Source organism: Impatiens glandulifera, chromosome 9 (assembly GCF_907164915.1).
Source record: "Impatiens glandulifera chromosome 9, dImpGla2.1, whole genome shotgun sequence".
Taxonomy (NCBI): domain Eukaryota; kingdom Viridiplantae; phylum Streptophyta; class Magnoliopsida; order Ericales; family Balsaminaceae; genus Impatiens; species Impatiens glandulifera.
In genome coordinates this window covers 16,082,694-16,101,947 of record NC_061870.1, presented here as the reverse complement: position 1 = coordinate 16,101,947, position 19,254 = coordinate 16,082,694, and the positions used below count along the sequence as shown (strand labels likewise).

At 29.7% G+C, this 19,254-nt stretch overlaps 1 protein-coding gene and 2 non-coding genes across 3 annotated transcripts; all 3 read right to left on the bottom strand.

Annotated features, from left to right (window-relative positions):
• Positions 1 to 9,156: 9,156 nt before the first annotated feature.
• TRNAI-AAU lies at positions 9,157 to 9,230 on the bottom strand. The gene has a single exon. It is a non-coding gene; the product is annotated as a tRNA-Ile (tRNA).
• Positions 9,231 to 11,036: 1,806 nt separating this feature from the next.
• Positions 11,037 to 11,110, bottom strand: TRNAI-AAU. The gene has a single exon. It is a non-coding gene; the product is annotated as a tRNA-Ile (tRNA).
• Positions 11,111 to 13,510: 2,400 nt separating this feature from the next.
• LOC124915471 (xyloglucan galactosyltransferase XLT2-like) lies at positions 13,511 to 15,071 on the bottom strand. The gene has a single exon (XM_047456192.1). The coding sequence runs from the start codon at positions 15,013 to 15,015 to the stop codon at positions 13,549 to 13,551; it is 1,467 nt and encodes a 488-aa protein (XP_047312148.1). The 5' UTR covers positions 15,016 to 15,071; the 3' UTR covers positions 13,511 to 13,548.
• Positions 15,072 to 19,254: the final 4,183 nt, after the last annotated feature.

The following is a 19,254-nucleotide window of genomic DNA, read 5'->3' as shown; positions in this document are numbered from 1 at the left end:
ACTTCTAAATTATGAACAACGACTCATATTCAAGAAAAGAAAATTCCATTATGAAAATATTTCGCGCTCAAACGTTTCGGCGAATGTTGCTTATATTTATAGGCATGGAGGTGGAAAGAATCAAAGACAGAACCGAGACAATAATCGTCCGCAATGTAATTTTTGTCATAAAATTGGTCATCGCTCCGAAAGTTGTTTTTATAATCCATCTTGTCAAATATGTAATGTACAAGGACATAGTGCTCTCGAGTGCCCTCGTTTTAATCCTTCTACAAATCCTACGACAATGTTAGTTACATCGTCTACTATTGTAGATCCCACTTGGTGTCCAGATTCAGGTGCTACCGACCATATTACTTCCGATCTTAATAATCTACATGTACATGCTCCTTATACAGGTACTCAAACTATCAAAGTCGGAAACGGTATGCCTCTGAATATTTATAATGTTGGTACGACTAAAATTTTAAATCAACAAAAATCTCTCTACTTACGTAATATCTTACACGTTCCGAATATTACTAAAAATTTGATGAGTGTCGCGAGATTTTCATCAGATAATAATGTATTTTTTGAATTCCACCCAAATATTTGTCTTATTAAAGACCGAGATACGAAGATAGTGCTTCTTAAGGGATTACTCAAGGACGGACTTTATTGCGTTGAACCTACTGAAAGTTCGTTTTCAACATGTTCTAATAAACAATCATTTATTGGTATTAGATCTCCGGCTCAAATTTGGCATTCACGACTTGGACATCCTTCTAGCGCTACTACATCTTTAGTTATATCACACTTTAAATTACCAGTTTCAGGTAGTAATACTATTTCTTTTTGTGGATCATGTCAATATGGGAAAGCACATAAACTACCTTTTTCAGCTTCAAAATCTACATCTATGGCTCCTTTAGACCTAATTCATTCAGATGTTTGGGGACCTGCTCCTGAATTTTCATCTAATGGTTGTCGTTATTTCGTACATTTTGTGGATGATTTTAGCAAATTCACGTGGATATATCCGCTAAAGAAAAAGTTGGATGTTTTGAATACGTTTATCAACTTTCTTCGACTTGTTGAAAATTTATTTAGTCGTAAAATAAAAATATTGCAAACTGATTGGGGAGGAGAATATAGAAATTTCAAATCATTAACAGATAATCATGGTATTTTACATCGTTTATCTTGCCCACATACTAGTGAGCAAAATGGCATTGCTGAACGAAAAATTCGTCATATTACGGAAACTGGTATCACTTTATTGGCTCATGCATCTATGCCACTACATTATTGGAGTGAAGCTTTTGAAACAGCCACATATCTTATCAATCGTCTTCCTACTCCGACATTACATCAACGTTCACCATTCGAGACTATATTTAACTCTTCTCCTGATTATGGTTTTTTGAAGACATTTGGGTGTTCTTGTTATCCACTCACACGGCCGTACAATCAACACAAACTCGATTTTCATACTACTGAATGCAGTTTCCTTGGTTACAGCTCATCTCATAAAGGTTATAAGTGTCTTCACATTCCGTCTGGACGAATATTTATCTCTCGACATGTCACTTTTGACGAACTCACTTTTCCTTTCAAAAATAAGGACCTTGTGTGCTTGTCTAAACCACAAGAAGATAACGAGACATCTCTTCCAACAACTATACTTAATTTACCAATACCACCTCTATTATCTCATATCACTTCACCGTCTTCATCATCACCCTCTTCGACCTCAACAACATCACCAAACACTATAACATCTTCTTCTACTACTATTACTGTTCCTTCAACACAACCAGTTATCACAACAGTTAATGCACCTACATCTTCTACTCATCATATGATCACACGCAATAAAGCACGGTCTATGTCCTCATCAGCTCTCATTGCTACTTCTTCCGCTACTACACCTACATGTTTTACCAAAGCTAATAAGGATCCGCAATGGCGTCTTGCCATGACAAATGAATATAATGCTCTTATTCAGAATAAAACATGGTCTCTTATTCCTCGTACACAATCTCATAATATTGTTGGATGTAAATGGGTTTTCAAACTCAAGCATAAAGTTGATGGGTCTATTGATCGACATAAAGCACGTCTCGTGGCTAAAGGATTCCATCAACAACAAGGTATTGATTATGAAGAGACATTCAGTCCTGTGGCAAAACCCACTACTATTCGTGTTATTCTTTCTTTGGCAATATCTTATAAATGGTTCATTCATCAACTTGATATTAGCAATGCATTTCTTCATGGGTCTCTACAAGAAGAAGTTTACATGGCACAACCACCCGGTTTTGTCCATCCAGATTTTCCTAATCATATATGCAAACTTCATAAAGCAATATACGGTCTTAAACAGTCTCCTCGTGCCTGGTATGCTACTCTCCGGACTGCTCTACTATCTTTTGATTTCATAGAATCAAAATCTGACACGGCTCTCTTCACGTATCATGCACCTCAAATAACAGCATACTTTTTAGTATATGTGGACGATATTATTCTCACAGGCAACTCTAAATCGTTTCTAACAAAAATTATATTTCAATTAAATAAATTATTCCCTGTTAAAGATTTAGGTCAATTACATTACTTTCTTGGAATGGAAGCCACTCGTACCAAAGATGGCTTATTTCTTTCTCAATCCAAGTATATTGACGATATTCTCACTCGGGCTGATATGATTCAAGCAAAGCCATTACACACTCCCGTCTCTGCTGGCTCATCCCTTTCTAAACATGATGGTGATCCTTTATCTGATCCGTTTCTCTATCGTAGTATAGTAGGGGCTCTACAATATCTTACACTAACTCGTCCTGAGTTAGCCTTTGCTGTCAATCGAGCTTGTCAATTCATGCAAACTCCCACATCTTCTCATTGGGGAGCGGTTAAACGTATTCTTCGATATCTTCGTCATACTCCTCGTCATGGGATCTTTCTTCGTCCAAATTCACAATTCACTCTTGCTGCCTACTCTGATGCTGACTGGGCAGGATGTCCCGATGATCGTCGTTCAACAACTGGATTTTGTATTTTTTTAGGTGACAACCTCGTTTCTTGGAATTCTAAGAAACAACAAGTAGTTGCTCGCTCTAGTACTGAATCTGAATACCGTGCTCTTGCATATACAACTGCTAATCTTTGTTGGATTCAATCTCTACTTAGTGAACTTCGAGTTTCACTTTCTTCTTCTCCGGTTCTATGGTGTGATAATATTGGTGCCGCATTCTTATCAGCAAACCCGGTATTTCATGCTCGCACAAAACATATTGAAATCGATTTTCACTTTGTTCGGGAAAAAGTTGCTCGTAAACAATTACTCATCCAATATATTCCTACTGAAGATCAAGTGGCTGATATCTTCACCAAAGGTCTTTCTTCTCATCGATTTGCTCTTTTACGTAGCAAGCTCACGGTTTGTGCCTCACCTTTTCGCTTGAAGGGGGATGATAAAGTATTAAATAAATAAGAGAAATTATTTATTTATCTCCTATTAATTAGGCTAAATATAATAACCAAATCCTATATTTTATCTCCTATTAATTAGGCTAAATATAATAACCAAATCCTATATTTTCTCAATTTAGTTATTTCTCTATTACTATTATAAATAGATAAATTATTGTAAAGATTATTCATTCAATCAATAATATTATTTCAATCTTTCTCTTCAAGAACTCAATCAAATAGTTCTTGTTTATTTTATCAATTCAAGAAATTTAACTAAGACTAGGATTCAAATCCAAATATTGAAAATTAAAAAGTGAGTATTATAAATATTTGAGAGATTGGTGTTAAAGGATGCATTCTTTAGTATAAAATATGGTGGCATAATTTTTAAACAAGGGATAAGAGTTGTGTGAAAGTGTGAGGTCGAATTTATTGGTTGGTTTGACGATCATTTGAAAGTATGAGGTCACGAGATGGTGGTCGGATGGTGGATGGTTTGTCAGCCGAGGGGAAAATGAGGCATATGAAAAAGTATGAGTCACAAGATGATTGTCAATTGGGGGTTAGTGGTTGGTTTGACGAGGTGAGGTGTGTGATCAATTGGTATTGATTGTTGATTTGTTAAAGTGGGGGGGGGGGGGGGTAAAACAGTTCGTCTAAGATTAGTGGGTTATTTGTCAAGGGGGTAAAGAGGCATATGAAGGAATAAATAGACATATGAAAAAGTGTGAGTCACAAGATGAGGGTCAACTAAGGATTAGTGATTGGTTTAAAGAGGGATAAGAGGTGTGTAAATTGGTTGTTGATTTGTTGAAGTGGGGTAAAAGAGGTCGACTAAGATTGGTGGGTCGTTTGTGATGGGATAAAGAGGCATATGAAAACATATGAGTCACAAGAGGTCGACTAGGATTGGTGTGTGGTTTACCGAGGGAATAAGATGTGTGTGAAAGTCTATGAGGTCACGAGATGAAATGTTGATTGGGATTTAATGATTGGTTTACCGAAGTGAGGGTAAATATAAGAGGTCTTCTTAACAAATTAGATATTATTTATTAAAAATGTATGAATGAGATGTTGATTGATCGAAGTGGTTGATTGGGGGATTGATTGTTGATTTGTTGAAGTGGGGGTAAAAAAAATCACGATAAGAGTAAACATGATGAGATGCGAGGTGGGGATTTGTGGTTGATTTTTACAACTTATAACTCCTTCGTTAGTCAACCATTTCGGCTAACATGAAATGATCACCCTACGATGGTGATCATTTCTCCTACAAGAATAGGAATGATTCATCCCTATTCCGGCCAACTTGAGGAAGAATAGCTAAAATACAATAAATGAATTTTGGTTGATACAGTCCACTTGAATGGACCAACCGACCTTGGGCAACTATAAATAGCTCCCCTGAGTTGATATGAAGGCAAGAGGTCCACTCTCCTTCCAATCATCGATTTTCATAAATCTGCCATTAAAGCTTCAAGCTTTCGGATTTTTTGAAAACTTTGGATAAGGCCTTAAAAATCTTAGATCTGAGCATCCCAACAGTTTCCCTAAGGTCTAAGGATTGTTCTCCAATCCTTGGTAAGGATTCAATCACCCTCTAATTCATATTTATAGTTTGAATTTGAAATCTTTATATTTCAAATTACATAAGATTATATGCTTGTTGTTTATGCTGTTTTATGGTTGAATAATGATTCTATGATCATTTAGAAACTATCTAGATAAGATGGAACCAATAAAAAAAACTCAAATTTGAATTTTTAAATCCAAAAATTAGGTTTGTTGTTCTTGGGCTAATTATTTTGAATCACAACCCAGAAAGCATCCCAACATTATTTTAATGATGTTGGGAAACTCTTTGGATCATTTTTTATCCATCCCAATCATTTTGATCAAAATCAAAATTTTCAAAATAATTGAAAATTTTTAATTCTTGAATTGGTTCAAACAAGCAGTCAGTGTTCTTATTTTGGTATCAATCAACTATATGTAGTATAAGAAAGTTATTGGATAGTTCTTTACACTTCAAAACAACTTTAAAATCAAAAACTCAATTTTCTATCACAAATTGTTATGGACAAATTGATCATCATCCAGGTCGATTGATACCTTGAGATGATTATCAACATATTCCTATGAGCTTTTTGAAGCTATCCTTGCTCTTAGATCAAAGAATCAGAGCTAAAAAATGAATTTAAAAACCTACACTTTTGTGTTCTTGAGGACTGAGGCTTGTTAGCCTAGGACCGAGAGATCCGACCGAGGATCCTCGGTTCAGATCGAAACTTGGGACCGAGAAATTTGAACCTAGAATTGAGAATTTCAATAGGACCGAAAGATGTGATTGATGTTCTTGAGCTAAGACTGATAAATCCTAGAGGTCTAACATATGACCGAGAGATCCAACATGGGACCGAGACTCCCAAACCTTAGGATCGAATGGTCTGACCTTGGGACTGAGAATCCCAAAATTGGGACCAAGAGTCCCTAACTTGAGACCGAGAGTTCCTGAACCCAAGACTGAGGGACTTAGCCCAAAGCTAGCCCAGGACCGAGAGGTTTATACACCTCGACCGAGAAACTTAGTCTAGGGCTAACCCAGGACTGATAGGTTTATACACCTATATCGGTAATCTCATCCAAGGACCGATAGTCCTTAGCACCCAAACTATGGGTCTCCTGACCCCGACCGATAAAAAACAGACCCATGGCTTAGGACTCTAGTCCTAAGGCCTATTTGGTTCCTCCTTTTAAAACCCTAAATTATTTTTATAATTTTGGAACCCCAAACAATTTTCTAAAAATCCCGAAAAAAATAGAAAATGATTTCAAAATATTTTTTGGGATTATTCCAAAAAATATATTTTGACTATGGAATTTTGGTTTTTATTAATAAACCCTAACATCCTTAAAATGTCTAATATTCTTTCGGTATAATCCTCCCTAGTTATCATCACCAACAGGTACCAACATTTTAAATATTGATTTTTCAATATTTTAAATAGCACTAAAACCTAGAAGCATGTCTAGGACCGAAAGAATAATCGGTTAAAATTCAAACGTTATACAACCGATTTGCAAAAATCAACTTTATAAGTAAAGATTGTTTTTAAAACATGTACGGAGGATAAAGTGCAAAAGCTCTTTCTTGAGTATCACCAAACTAAAAGAAAACTATAGTCAATACGTTTATATATGTATGCCAACTTTTATTGATTTTCAATAAAATCAATTGGTGACTCTATTTCAAAATAAATAATCTTTTAAATTAATTATGTTTAATTAATTTAAACTAAACGATTTTCTAAAAATTAAATTGTGATTTGATTACCATAAATCCCCAAATTATTTAAAATTAAACCCCGAAATTAATTATATTTTTAATTAATTTTAAAAGTTGTCAGAAATTAGTGAAATCTTTTAAAAATAATGTTTTATTTTAAAAGAAATTTTCTTACACGTAAACCGATGTTAAACTTCTCGAACCTCGAGTTTTTCACAGAAACCGATGTAAAGGGTTTTTTCGGGGGTACAATTTTGTTTTCTCATCGATTGTTTTTTACTCGTTTTAGATAAAAATTAGAGATTGAGATTGGTGATAAATTAGGAGATTCATTGTTGGTGTTTTTTTTATGGAGTTATCAATAAACTGGTTAATTTAACTATTTCATTTTATTGCAATTACATCCAATTTTGATAAGGATTTATTATTACCACTACCATTCATGTCATCGCAAAAAAACTTGTGTTCCAAGTCAAAATAACAAATTGTAATTTGAAAAATAAATCGCACAACTTTACGGTTTGATTCAAGTGAACCATTAATGACTCAACATGTAAACATATTTTGGATATCTCTATTTTGTTAGTTTTATACAAATTTAAAATATGCTTTTATATAAAAATTAAACTTTTATTAGGGAGAAGCATCAACTTCACTTAAATAGAAAAAATAGTTTCTCTTTTTCGGTTTTTATTTTGTATTTTGTTTTTTTTTCAAGTTTTTAGTTAATATACATTGTCACGTGTAAACTTACAATCTTGCAATGCACATACTTTTTTTGATAATTTTAATCAATATTCTTTAATCCATCTAAGATTACATCATAAACCATTATTTTTTAATTTCATGTCATCAACTAACTAAATTATTTTTCTATTGTTATTTAATATTTTAATGTCTTAACTGGGCTATTAAAAATACAAACAAATCTGAAGATTCTCGCTCGACCAATGACAATTTACTAGGACGCTAAAAAAATAAAATCTAGTTTCTCTTTTTCGTTTTTTATTTTCTAATTTTATTTTTTGCAAAAAAAAAATAGTTAATATAAATTGTTACGTATTAACTTACATTTGTGCAACACATTGACTTTTTGCTAGTTCTAATAAATGTTCTCAGTCCACCTTTGATTTCATCATAACCCATTATTTATGCGAAACAATCTTGATTTGATTTTGGTGAAAAATAAAACTTAACTAATTTAATGTCTTAACTAGGTTGGTAAAAATAGAAACAAATCTAGAATTGTTCACATGTTATGAAATTACCACACCAATTCGTTATGTATGGATGATGAGAATACATTGATATTGGCGTGCATCTGGTAGAAATTGAACCTATGAATTCGTCAATTATGAGTTGGGAACTTTAATCATTTAGTCATGGATGCTTAGTGGGGATCCTCGTACATGGTGAATAACTAAATTCCAATTGAAACCAAATCTTTGACAGGACGAAAAAGATAAAATAAAATAGTTTCTCTTTTTCGGTTATCATTTTCTAATTTTGTTTATGTAAAGTTTAATAATTGTGCTTCAATCCAACGAGTGAAGAATTATAAATGTATGAATGATGATATTACATTGATATTGATATTAGCGTGCATCCAGTAAGAATTAAACATACGAATTCAACGATTATGAGTTTGGTGTTTTAATCATTCAACCATGGATGGATGTTTAGCGGGGATCCTCGTACATGGTGAATAACCAAATTCCAAATGAAATACAATCTTTCAAGGACGGAAAAGACAAAAAAAATAGTTTCTTTTTTCGGTTTTCATTTTCTGATTCGTTATTTATGAGTTGGGCGTTTTAATCATTCAGCCATGGATGGATCGTGAACAGGGAATAACCAAATTGCATTTGAAATTCAAACTTTGAAAGGACGAAAAAGACTGAAAATTTAGTTTCTCTTTTTCAAATTTCATTTTATCTGTGTAATGTTATGAAAAATTATATTTGGCATATGCAGGTCTCGAACATACAATATTCGCGTTATTAGTATGTTAATCTAACCAACTGAGCTAATGGGCATTTATGTTAGTATGGATCCTCGTACATGTTGAATAACCAAATTCCAATTGAAATCGAATCTTTGAAAAGACGAAAAGGACAAAAAAAAATAGTTTCTTTTTTGGGTTTTTATTTTCTAATTAGTCATTTATGAGTTGGGTATTTTAATCATTCAGTCGTAGATGGGAATCCTCGTAAATAGTAAATAACCAAATTCCAATTGAATTCTAATCTTTAAAAAGATGAAAAACAATGAAATTTTAGTTTCACTTTTTCAATTTGTTTGTGAGATTTTGTGAAAAATTATTCCAATTGAATTCTAATCTTTAAAAAGATGAAAAACAATGAAATTTTAGTTTCACTTTTTCAATTTGTTTGTGAGATTTTGTGAAAAATTATACTTGGCCTATGCAGGTCTTGAACCTGCGACCTTCGCGTTATTAGCACGACGCTCTAACCAACTGAGCTAATAGGTCTGTACGTTCACAAGGATCCTCGTAGATGGTGAATAACCAAATTCCAATTGAAGTCGAATCTTTGAAAGAACAAAAAAGATAGAAAATTTAGTTTCTTTTTTCGTTTTTCATTTTCTAATTTATCAATTATGAGTTGGGCGTTTTAATCATTCAGCCACGGATGGGGAACCTAGTAAATAGTGAATAACCAAATTCCAATTGAAATCCAATCTTTGAAAGGATGAAAATGACTAAAAATTTAGTTTCTCTCTTTCGATTTTCTTTATTAGTACGACGCTCCAACCAAGTAAACTAATATGTCTTTATGTTAGCGGGGATCCTCGTAGATGGTGAATAACCAAATTTCAATTGAAATCAAATCTTTGAAAAGACGAAAAAGACAACAACAAAAAATTCTTTTCAGGTTTTCATTTTCTATTTCATTAAATATGAGTTGGGTGTTTTAATCATTTTCATGGATGGGGCATCCTCGTAAATAGTGAATAACAAAATACCAAATACCAAATTCTAATTAAAATTCAATTTATGAAAGAGCGAAAAAGATTGAAAATTCAGTTTCTCTCTTTCGATTTTCATTATTAATATGACGCGCTAACCAACTGAGTTAATAGGTCTTTATGTTAGCGATGATCCTCGTAGATGGTGAATAACCAAATTTCAATTGAAATCGAATCTTTGAAAACACGAAAAAGACAAAAAATTTAGTTTCTCTTTTTCGGTTTTCATTTTCTAATTTGTCAATTATGAGTTGGGCGTTTTAATCATTCAGCCATGGATGGGGATCCTCGTAAATAGCGAAAATCCAATCTTTGAAAGGACGAAAAAGACTAAAAATTATTTTCTCTCTTTCGATTTTAATTATTAGCACGGCGCTCTAACCAACTGAACTAATATGCCTTTATGTTAGTGAGGAACTGAGGATCCTCGTAGATGGTGAATAATCAAATTCTAATTGAAATCAAATCTTTGAAAGAACGAAAAAGACAAAAAAAAAAATAGTTTCTCATTTTCGGTTTTCATTTTCTAATTCGTCAATTATGAGTTGGGCATTTTAATCTTTTAGTCATGGATGAGGATCCTTGTAAATAGTGAATAACCAAATTCCAATTAAAATCCAATCTTTGAAAGGACGAAAAGACTGAAAAATTATTTTCTCTCTTTCGATTTTCATTATTAGCACGGCGCTCTAACCAACTGAACTAATAGTCCTTTATGTTAGTGAGTATCCTTGTAGATGGTGAATAATCAAATTCTAATTGAAATCGAATCTTTGAAAGAACGAAAAAGACAAAAAAACAAATTAGTTTTTCGTTTTCGGTTTTCATTTTCTAATTCGTCAATTATGAGTTGGGCGTTTTAAGCTTTTAGTCATGGATGGGGATCCTTGTAAATAGTGAATAACCAAATTCCAATTAAAATCCAATCTTTGAAAAGACGAAAAAGACTGAAAAATTATTTATTCTCTTTCTATTTTCATTATTAGCACGGCGCTCTAACCAACTGAACTAATAGTCCTTTATGTTAGCGAGGATCCTCGTAGATGGTGATTAATCAAATTCTAATTGAAATCGAATCTTTGAAAGAACGAAAAAGACAAAAAAAAAATTAGTTTCTCGTTTTCGGTTTTCATTTTCTAATTCGTCAATTATGAGTTAGGCGTTTTAATCTTTCAGTCATGGATGAGATCCTTGTAAATAGTGAATAACCAAACTCAAATTAAAAAATGGTCTTTGAAAAGACGAAAAAGACTAAAATTTAGTTTCTGTCTTTTGATTTTACTCCGTGTAATGTTGTGAAAAAAATATTTGGCCTATGCAGGTCTCGAACCTGCGACCTTCGCGTTATTAGCACGACGCTCTAACCAACTGAGCTAATAGGCCTTTATGTTTTTGGTTTTCATTTTGTAATTCATCAATTATGAGTTGGGTGTTGGGCGTTTTAAACTTTTAGTCATGGATGGGGATCCTTGTAAATAGTGAATAACCAAATTCTAATTAAAATCCAATCTTTGAAATGACGAAAAATACTAAATATTTAGTTTCTCTTTCAGTTTTTATTTTATCCGTGCAATGTTGTGAAAACTGAAAAATATATTTGTCCTATGCTGGTCTCGAACCTGCGATCTTCACATTATTACACAACGCTCTAACAAACTAGGCTAATATGCCTTTATGTTTATTATAAACACTTTAAATTTAAAACTTTTCATTAAACTCAACGTTAAATTAACACATAAGAATATAAGGAATGTAACTAACAGATATTATATACATATCAAAAGTTATTTTATTTTGTTACTTTCAAACACTAATGTCTAAGTTTTTCATAATCTTTAAGATAATTTTGGTAATATCATTCTAATCTCAGCATATTCTAATCCATCTAATGTCCTTAGTTCATCTCAATATTAGATTTCATTGTCAACTGTTTTTTAGCGTAACAAGATTAGTTGGATCCACTCATCATAATGTTGAATTACATAATCCAAACACAGTCTTTATGAAACATTTAATCTAACATGAATTCTTGGTTAAAATTGTCTCCCTTGATATTATAAGAAATGCAACTTCAAATAAGAAAAAAATAGATACATTTAGTTAGATTAGCTAGATTGTGTTGTCCAAGGTTACTTAATTATGTTCTCATGATCTCTATCATCTTAAAACCGATTAAAGGTAAATTATGGTGTCTAACTATATGTATATATTTTTATTAGTTGCATTTCTTATAATCTAACAAAGTTTTTACTTTTGATTAAAAGTGATTTCAAAACCTTTTATAAAATATTAAAAATAAAACTTTTCAAAAAATCATGAATATATTCTCATAATCTTAGTCACCTTTAAAATCACTATTAAAGTTGAACAGTGATCCGAGCCCATTTGATAAAAAAAACAAAAATTAAAACTTCTAAAAAAAAAAAAAAAAATTGTTGCAGGTCTTGAACCTGGTGAATGACAGTGTTACATTTGTTTGTTTGTCGTGAAATAAGAAACAAAATCTTCTGCAGAGATGTTCATAATTATTTATAAGTCTAATTGAAAGTCTTCTAAGTTACTAATAAAATAACAAAATCTCAACTAGATACATATATAACTAGGAATTAATGTAAAAGACAAAATAATACTTGAAATCATTAATTAGAGTGCTTCATAACATAAAATATAGTGTTTGAAATTCATTATGTTCAAAATTTTGAATGTTGTTTTCTTTTAATGTCATTTGATTTTTTTTTTCAAGTAAGGTAAATGTTTGTTTTACCTTTACTTCAAATTCATGTTTTTTTCCTTTTAAGTTTTTTTAACAAATTGAAGATGAGTTGATTTAAAAAAAATATATATAGTATTTGTTATATAAGATCATCTGTTGCCATTTATAGAAAATTATTTAGCATAGTTTTCGTATGATTCAAAACTAAATACATTTATATTTTGTAACTCATTAACCTAAAAGGATTTAAAACGAAACAATAGTATATCATGTATTCTCTCCTCCTCAAGTTATAAAAATACTCGTAAACTTCGAATTAAGACTTCAAATTATAAGAATAATTATAATCAATACATAATTGTTCTCGTACCTTTCTTTTCAATATATTCACTATGTGTTAAGTATTGTGAAATTGTGTATCATGACAAATTTATATTCTTTCAAGAGAAATTTGTTATGCATAATCACTATCTCTTCCATTCAATTCTATAAAATATAAATATATGTTATTTATTAAGTAACAATATAAGGAATTTATTTTACATTTGTTCATTAATACTCTTTTGCAATGTACATCTATTTTGTTTCATCATGACCTTACCAGTTACCACTAGACCAAACCAAAACAAATTAAATATATATATTTTTTTGACCAATTCAACTGTTGTCTCAAACTCTAAATATTGTATGGGCACATAGTAATAATAAATAGACTAATGCAACTGTTGTCTCAAGCTCTATTCAAGATAAATAATTAATTTGATTCACCAATATTTAAGAATATTATCTTATTCAACACATAAATAAAATAATATAAAGTATTTCTATATGGACCTACTTTGTTTGGCTTTTACTCGTGCATCCATCTTTCATAATAATAAAAAAATAACAAAATAATTAGAGAGATATTAATCTTAATTGAATTCTCATTGAAACATTAATTTATTTCAAAGATAATTTAATAAGATTTATCAAATACTAATATCACATTTATTTATATAGGTAAGTGAATATTATTAAAGTATTATTATACAACAAAGAATATTTTAATATAATCTGCAAAATAAAATAAAAAATAAAAAAAATACAGGAATCTCGAAAAATGAAATTAGGATTGTAATTGTCTTCCTTTGATGTACTTCTTCTTCAACACCTCATCAATGGTGATATCAAAAGCATCTCTCACAGTCGTCAATCCATGGCGATTAGGTTTCGCATAAACAAAATTTGGAATATTTTCAATCACTTTTTCTCTCATCCTCTTTATCCTTCCTTTACTGTAACTTTCCAGAACCTTCTTTATCGAAGTTCCATTTCTCACATCTCTCCGATCAATAAACACCGAATAACTCTCCTTATCCGACGGAACAAACCCCTCGTACTGTAGATACGCTGTTCTTGTCCAGAAAAACACAGGAATCGAACCGGACAACATACAGTCGAAGACCGACCGGCGCGTGTACCCATCTCCTCTCGGTTGTAAACAGAAATCCGACGAGAGAAAAGCTTCCATTATCGATGTTGTTCCACTGACGCAGCTGGTGCGTGCGCAGTCCATGTGGCGACAAGAGCCGCCGGAGTTGTTGAGACATTGGTTGAGTAGTATTCCTCGGAAATCGTTTTTGATTGTTTCACGCGCCCCGCCGACGAATGTAAATAGACTGGTTCGATTACACCGGCGTATGTAATTCTGCCATGATAATATATCTTGATTTGTTCTTGGATGGAATATAGTTGGGTAAGGTACTGCGATTTCAAGATGGTCCCATGGATTTCTCTCGACGCAAAGACGGATAATATTCTTCATTGCCGGCATATGAAGAAGACTAATCCCCCAATCATTATCCTCTTCAATTAAACGACGGAAATCCCATGTTAATCTCCCTAACATCATTACATGATCTGACCCATTAGATCTTCTCCACCATTTCTGATCTTGAATCCAGTTCATCATCATCACACTACTCCGATCACGTTCCTGAGCACTGTAATTCCCCCATAACAGTTTCCCAACTGAGAGTCCAACGTAAAAGGGTATATAGAAAGCGGTAGCAGATTCCGGTTCCATTGTTCTACACTTGTAATTCAACATTCGATTGTGGAAAATTACTTCTCCCCAATAATGATCAGTCCAGTACCACGCCGGACGAATCTCCTCCGGTACGATTCCGGCGACATCCTCTGCAGCTAAAGGACCCAATCCTTCGTTTTGAAAGGCGTCGCATTTAGACGTCCATGGATCCAATTCATTGATGCATTTGTCTTTAAATACTTTGTTAAACATGGGTGGGAGGTCGTATACGTAGATTCGACGGCCGTCGCATTCTGAAACGGCGGGGGATATGGGACGGTGGAGTGAATCCGGCGGTGGAGATCCATTGGGAGATTGAATAACAAAAATTATGAGAGATAATTGGAGGAGGATGAGAAATAGTAAGAGAGTTCTCCGGCCAGGAGGGATTTGAGAGAAAATCGGGTTTGGGTTTGGATTGTTTCTTCCTTCAATTGGTTTTGGCGATCCTTTCTTTAGGGTTCCATTATTCTCGGTGACAAGATCCCCGAAAATTGGAGACATTTCTAGTGAGAGAAAAGGAGAGAGAAATCCGGCGGTGGTGGCGGCCACGTCTTGTCGATAAGAGGCACCGTTGGACGCGGCTTTTATAATAAGTAAAACATTAAAAAAAAAATGTAAAATTGGAATAGTATTTCGATTAATTGAAATAATAAAAATAATAATACTAATTTAATAGATTTTATTTTTTTTCTAATTTATAGAATGATAATTTATTATTAATTGTACAATAGTAAATCACAAAAAGAAAATTGTGTTGTTATCAATTGAGCCAGCGAATCATTTTACAAATTACTTGTTTTGATTTATTTACTTATGAATTATTTAGCTAATTAACTCTTTGGAATAAATAGAATGTACAAAAATGTTATGTTAATAAATTTGTGTGTAATTACAATTTTTATTGAAAAAGTTTGTTAAATTTAAAATTTAAGTGATTTTGTTTTGTATGGTATAATATTGTTTTTAGATTTATTTTATTTGATATAATAATTAGGGTTTATTAAAAAAAAATGGGGTCTATTTTAATGGGTTAATTTTTTTTTTTTTATCAACAGTGAACTTTATTATATGCTTTTGTTTGTGAAAGATTGATAAAATTACTTGTATTACTGAAATAAGAAATTTGTTAGTAAAAAGAAATAATAATAACTTTTAATTAAAACAACTGTAATCAGGAAAATTATGTATAGCTGTATATAATCAGGAAAATTATAGCCGTCTTGTTGGACCATTAGAGTTGTCCTATTTAGTTTCAAAATTGATGGACAAGGACTTGTTTGATTACAGCTTTAAATTTTAGAAGGGAATGAGTGTGACATAATTTATCTATTTAACTTTTTTTATTATTATATTTTTATTGACTAATTTTTTTTTTAGGATAACACCTACGAGACCCTACTCTTTAACTTAAATTGCTCGAACTAATATTAGTGAATAATTTGAAGAAAAAAAAAGTGAACTTGTATATAAGTGATAGAGTAAACTCATATTCATGGTTTGATTATTCAGTTTTAAAAATAATTATTTATTTATTTTTGAAGAGCAAGTGTCTTAATAAATTTTTCTTGTATAAAATTGTGTGGTTTGTTATAATAATGATGAATATATTCAATTATTGGTGTCATTTTGCTAATATCAAGTTTAAAAAAAATGATCATCAGTTTAATTTTTTTAATGTTGGAAATTAACATGACTTGATTTAAGGTGTTTTAAGTGAAAATTAAATCCGTGACATTTGATCTTATAAGAAAACTCTTGTAACTTGAGTTATCTTAGTGGGTACAATTGTCAATTTAAATAGTTGTGGAATATTTTTCTTGATATTTTAAAAAAATGTTATTAAATTCAATTATGTGTTACATATAAAAAATAATTAAATATTAAATAAAATTTAGAAAATAAAAACTATTGATTAGATATCAAATTGTATGACTAGTTTTTAAAAATAAAATTTCTAATCTAAAAAAATCAACAAGATTATTTAGTTGTGAGTCACCTTAAAGACAAACAAACTCATTTGACTCCTAAAGATGAGCGCTTAAAATAAGTCGAATAAATCAATAAATTTTGTCGGACTAACAAATATTTTCTTAGCGGTAATTAAAATACATCTAAGAAAGATTTTATATGTAAGACCAATTCTAGGACCTCTTTATTGAAAAAATAAAAATAATTAGAGATAAGATTATTTCATCTTTTTTATATTTTTTATTGTTATAAAGAGGAAGGATATAGACTTGAAAATAGATCACTAACATAATTAAAATGTATAAATAACAAACGTTCTATCAATTATTGAGAGTATTATTAGGAACAAAATAATTCGATACAAAAAAGTTTAATCAATGTAATTGAGTCCACCAAACCAAGGCGGAACCAAATAAAACATAAAACTAACCCTAAATTTGAGTGATAAAAATGTAACCAACACCCTCAAATATTTGAAGAGATCACTAAGAAATGAATTTTTAACTTTTCTATATTGAAAATTAAACTAACTAAAAACATCAATATAAATGAAAAAATGAAAAAAATTTTTATCGAGGTCCATATCTTCATGCAAATACAATCAATATTTTTTTAAATAAAAAATATTATAAAGTTACTATAAAAATATTATGTAAATACGACTTTGACTTTGAGTCTTTTATTATTATTTTTTAAAAGTAAGTCTCTTATTAATTATATTTAGAAAAGTAAAAAGAAATACACTTTAATTATATATATATATATATATATATATATATATATATATATATATATATATATATATATATATATATATATATATATATATATATATATATATATATATATATATATAAACAAATTTAATCAATATTACACTTATAGAAGAAGAAAAATAAAAATGATTTTATATTTTGAGTATGAAAAGAATATTTAAAAAGGGAAAATAGTTGATCTCCCATCAATCAAAGTGGGGGTGAAAAATAAGATTTTAATTTACTTAAATTAATACACAATAATGTTATCTTGTTAGATCTGAGTTAATTTTGTCTTATTTTAAATATTAATTTATGTGACAATATTATTTTATTAATATAATATCTAAATATAAAATTAAGCACATATGTTTAAGAGACTAAACAATTAGTAAAAGAAAATATGGATTAATATTTTAGAAGACATGAAACAATTATTAGAAGAGTTTTTATTTGAGAAATATCAATTAACATTTTTTATAATTTAATTTATTTATTTAAGTCTTTTAAATTTATTTATTTTTGAATTTTTAACCCCACTAAAATAGTTGAGATGTCATATTAGTTTAGATCTACTTTAAATTTTTTTTTTTTTTTTTAAATTTATAAAAAAAAATTTGAATACTAGAAATATATGATATTGAATACTCAACTATATGAGTATTACTAAAATATCAATAAAATATTTTTAAAAGTTAATTCCTTACCATTATTAGAAGAGTTTCTAATTAGTTAACATTTTTTAAAATTTAATTATTTTGTTGACTACTTTATTTGAGTAATATCAATTAACAAATTTTCAAATTTAAGTAATTTGTTGTCGACTTTGTTTTCATTAAGAGTCAACAAAAAAAATTCTATAATATTTTTAAAAGTTAATTTATTATATATCTATAATATTGAGAAAACAAGTTTTTGGATTTTACAAATAAGGTAAATTTGATTCACTTATCTTCATTTTGTTTAGCTGATTGTATTCAACTTATTCTAATCACTAACTTTGAGTGATTCAACTTATTTGTCCAATGAATTTATTTTTATTTGCTTATAATAATAATTAATAATTATTATTACATATATATTGTTATATTTTTTTAATATTAATCACGGTTAATTTTTTATTTTATAAATTATCAATAATATACCACTCACTATTTAATTATATATTTATATATTTAATGTTTTTATTAAAATAATTTGAATTTTTTTATTAACTTAACTTTAAATATTAATAAATTACTTAAATTAAAAAATAATTTAACGATATCTAGTCTCGAATTCCTATTTTCAAAGGAATGAATCTTCTCACCCGCACGTACACAGGAGAAGATAAAGAATTAGATGGAAGAAGAAGCTGTTGGTATTTCGTTTATTTCGTAGTGCACCAACACTATTATAGTATATCGCAGATAGACTTTTGCTCCTTAACTAGATGGGTTTCGGATGAAAACGGGCATATGACCTTGCCATTTGATCTCTATTTTAAAATAAAGTATATAAATATATTTTAGTTTCTATAAATTTTTATATTGATTTTTTTTTATTTTGTTCATATATTTTTTTATTATCTAATTTTTATCTATTGACTAATTTATTCTTTATATAAATTTTAAATTATAATTTATTAATTCTTTTTAATCATTATAAAACTTAAACATATATAATATTAATAATTTTCTTATTTTAAACTTTTAGGTTACGAAGTCTCTCAACCCACTCATATATTTCCGATTCTTTTTGCTAATAATTTTTAATATTTTATAAAAAAAAACATTATAATTAATTGTATAATTAATATTTAGGAAAATAATACTATTATTTTAAATAATAAATATAAATAAGGTGAAGAGATACATATGTTTAAATTTTATTTAGATAAAGAAATGTGTAAAATAAATATATGTTTAAATTTATATTGTATTATTATAATAATTTTGTATAAATTAATTTAATAATTATATATAATTAAACAAAATTATATACCTAATAAATAAAGAAATAATAAAAATTGGGAAAA

Excerpts from the sequence above, each read along its gene's own strand:
- LOC124915471 (XM_047456192.1), bottom strand. The coding sequence starts at position 15,015 with ATGTCTCCAATTTTCGGGGATCTTGTCACCGAGAATAATGGAACCCTA.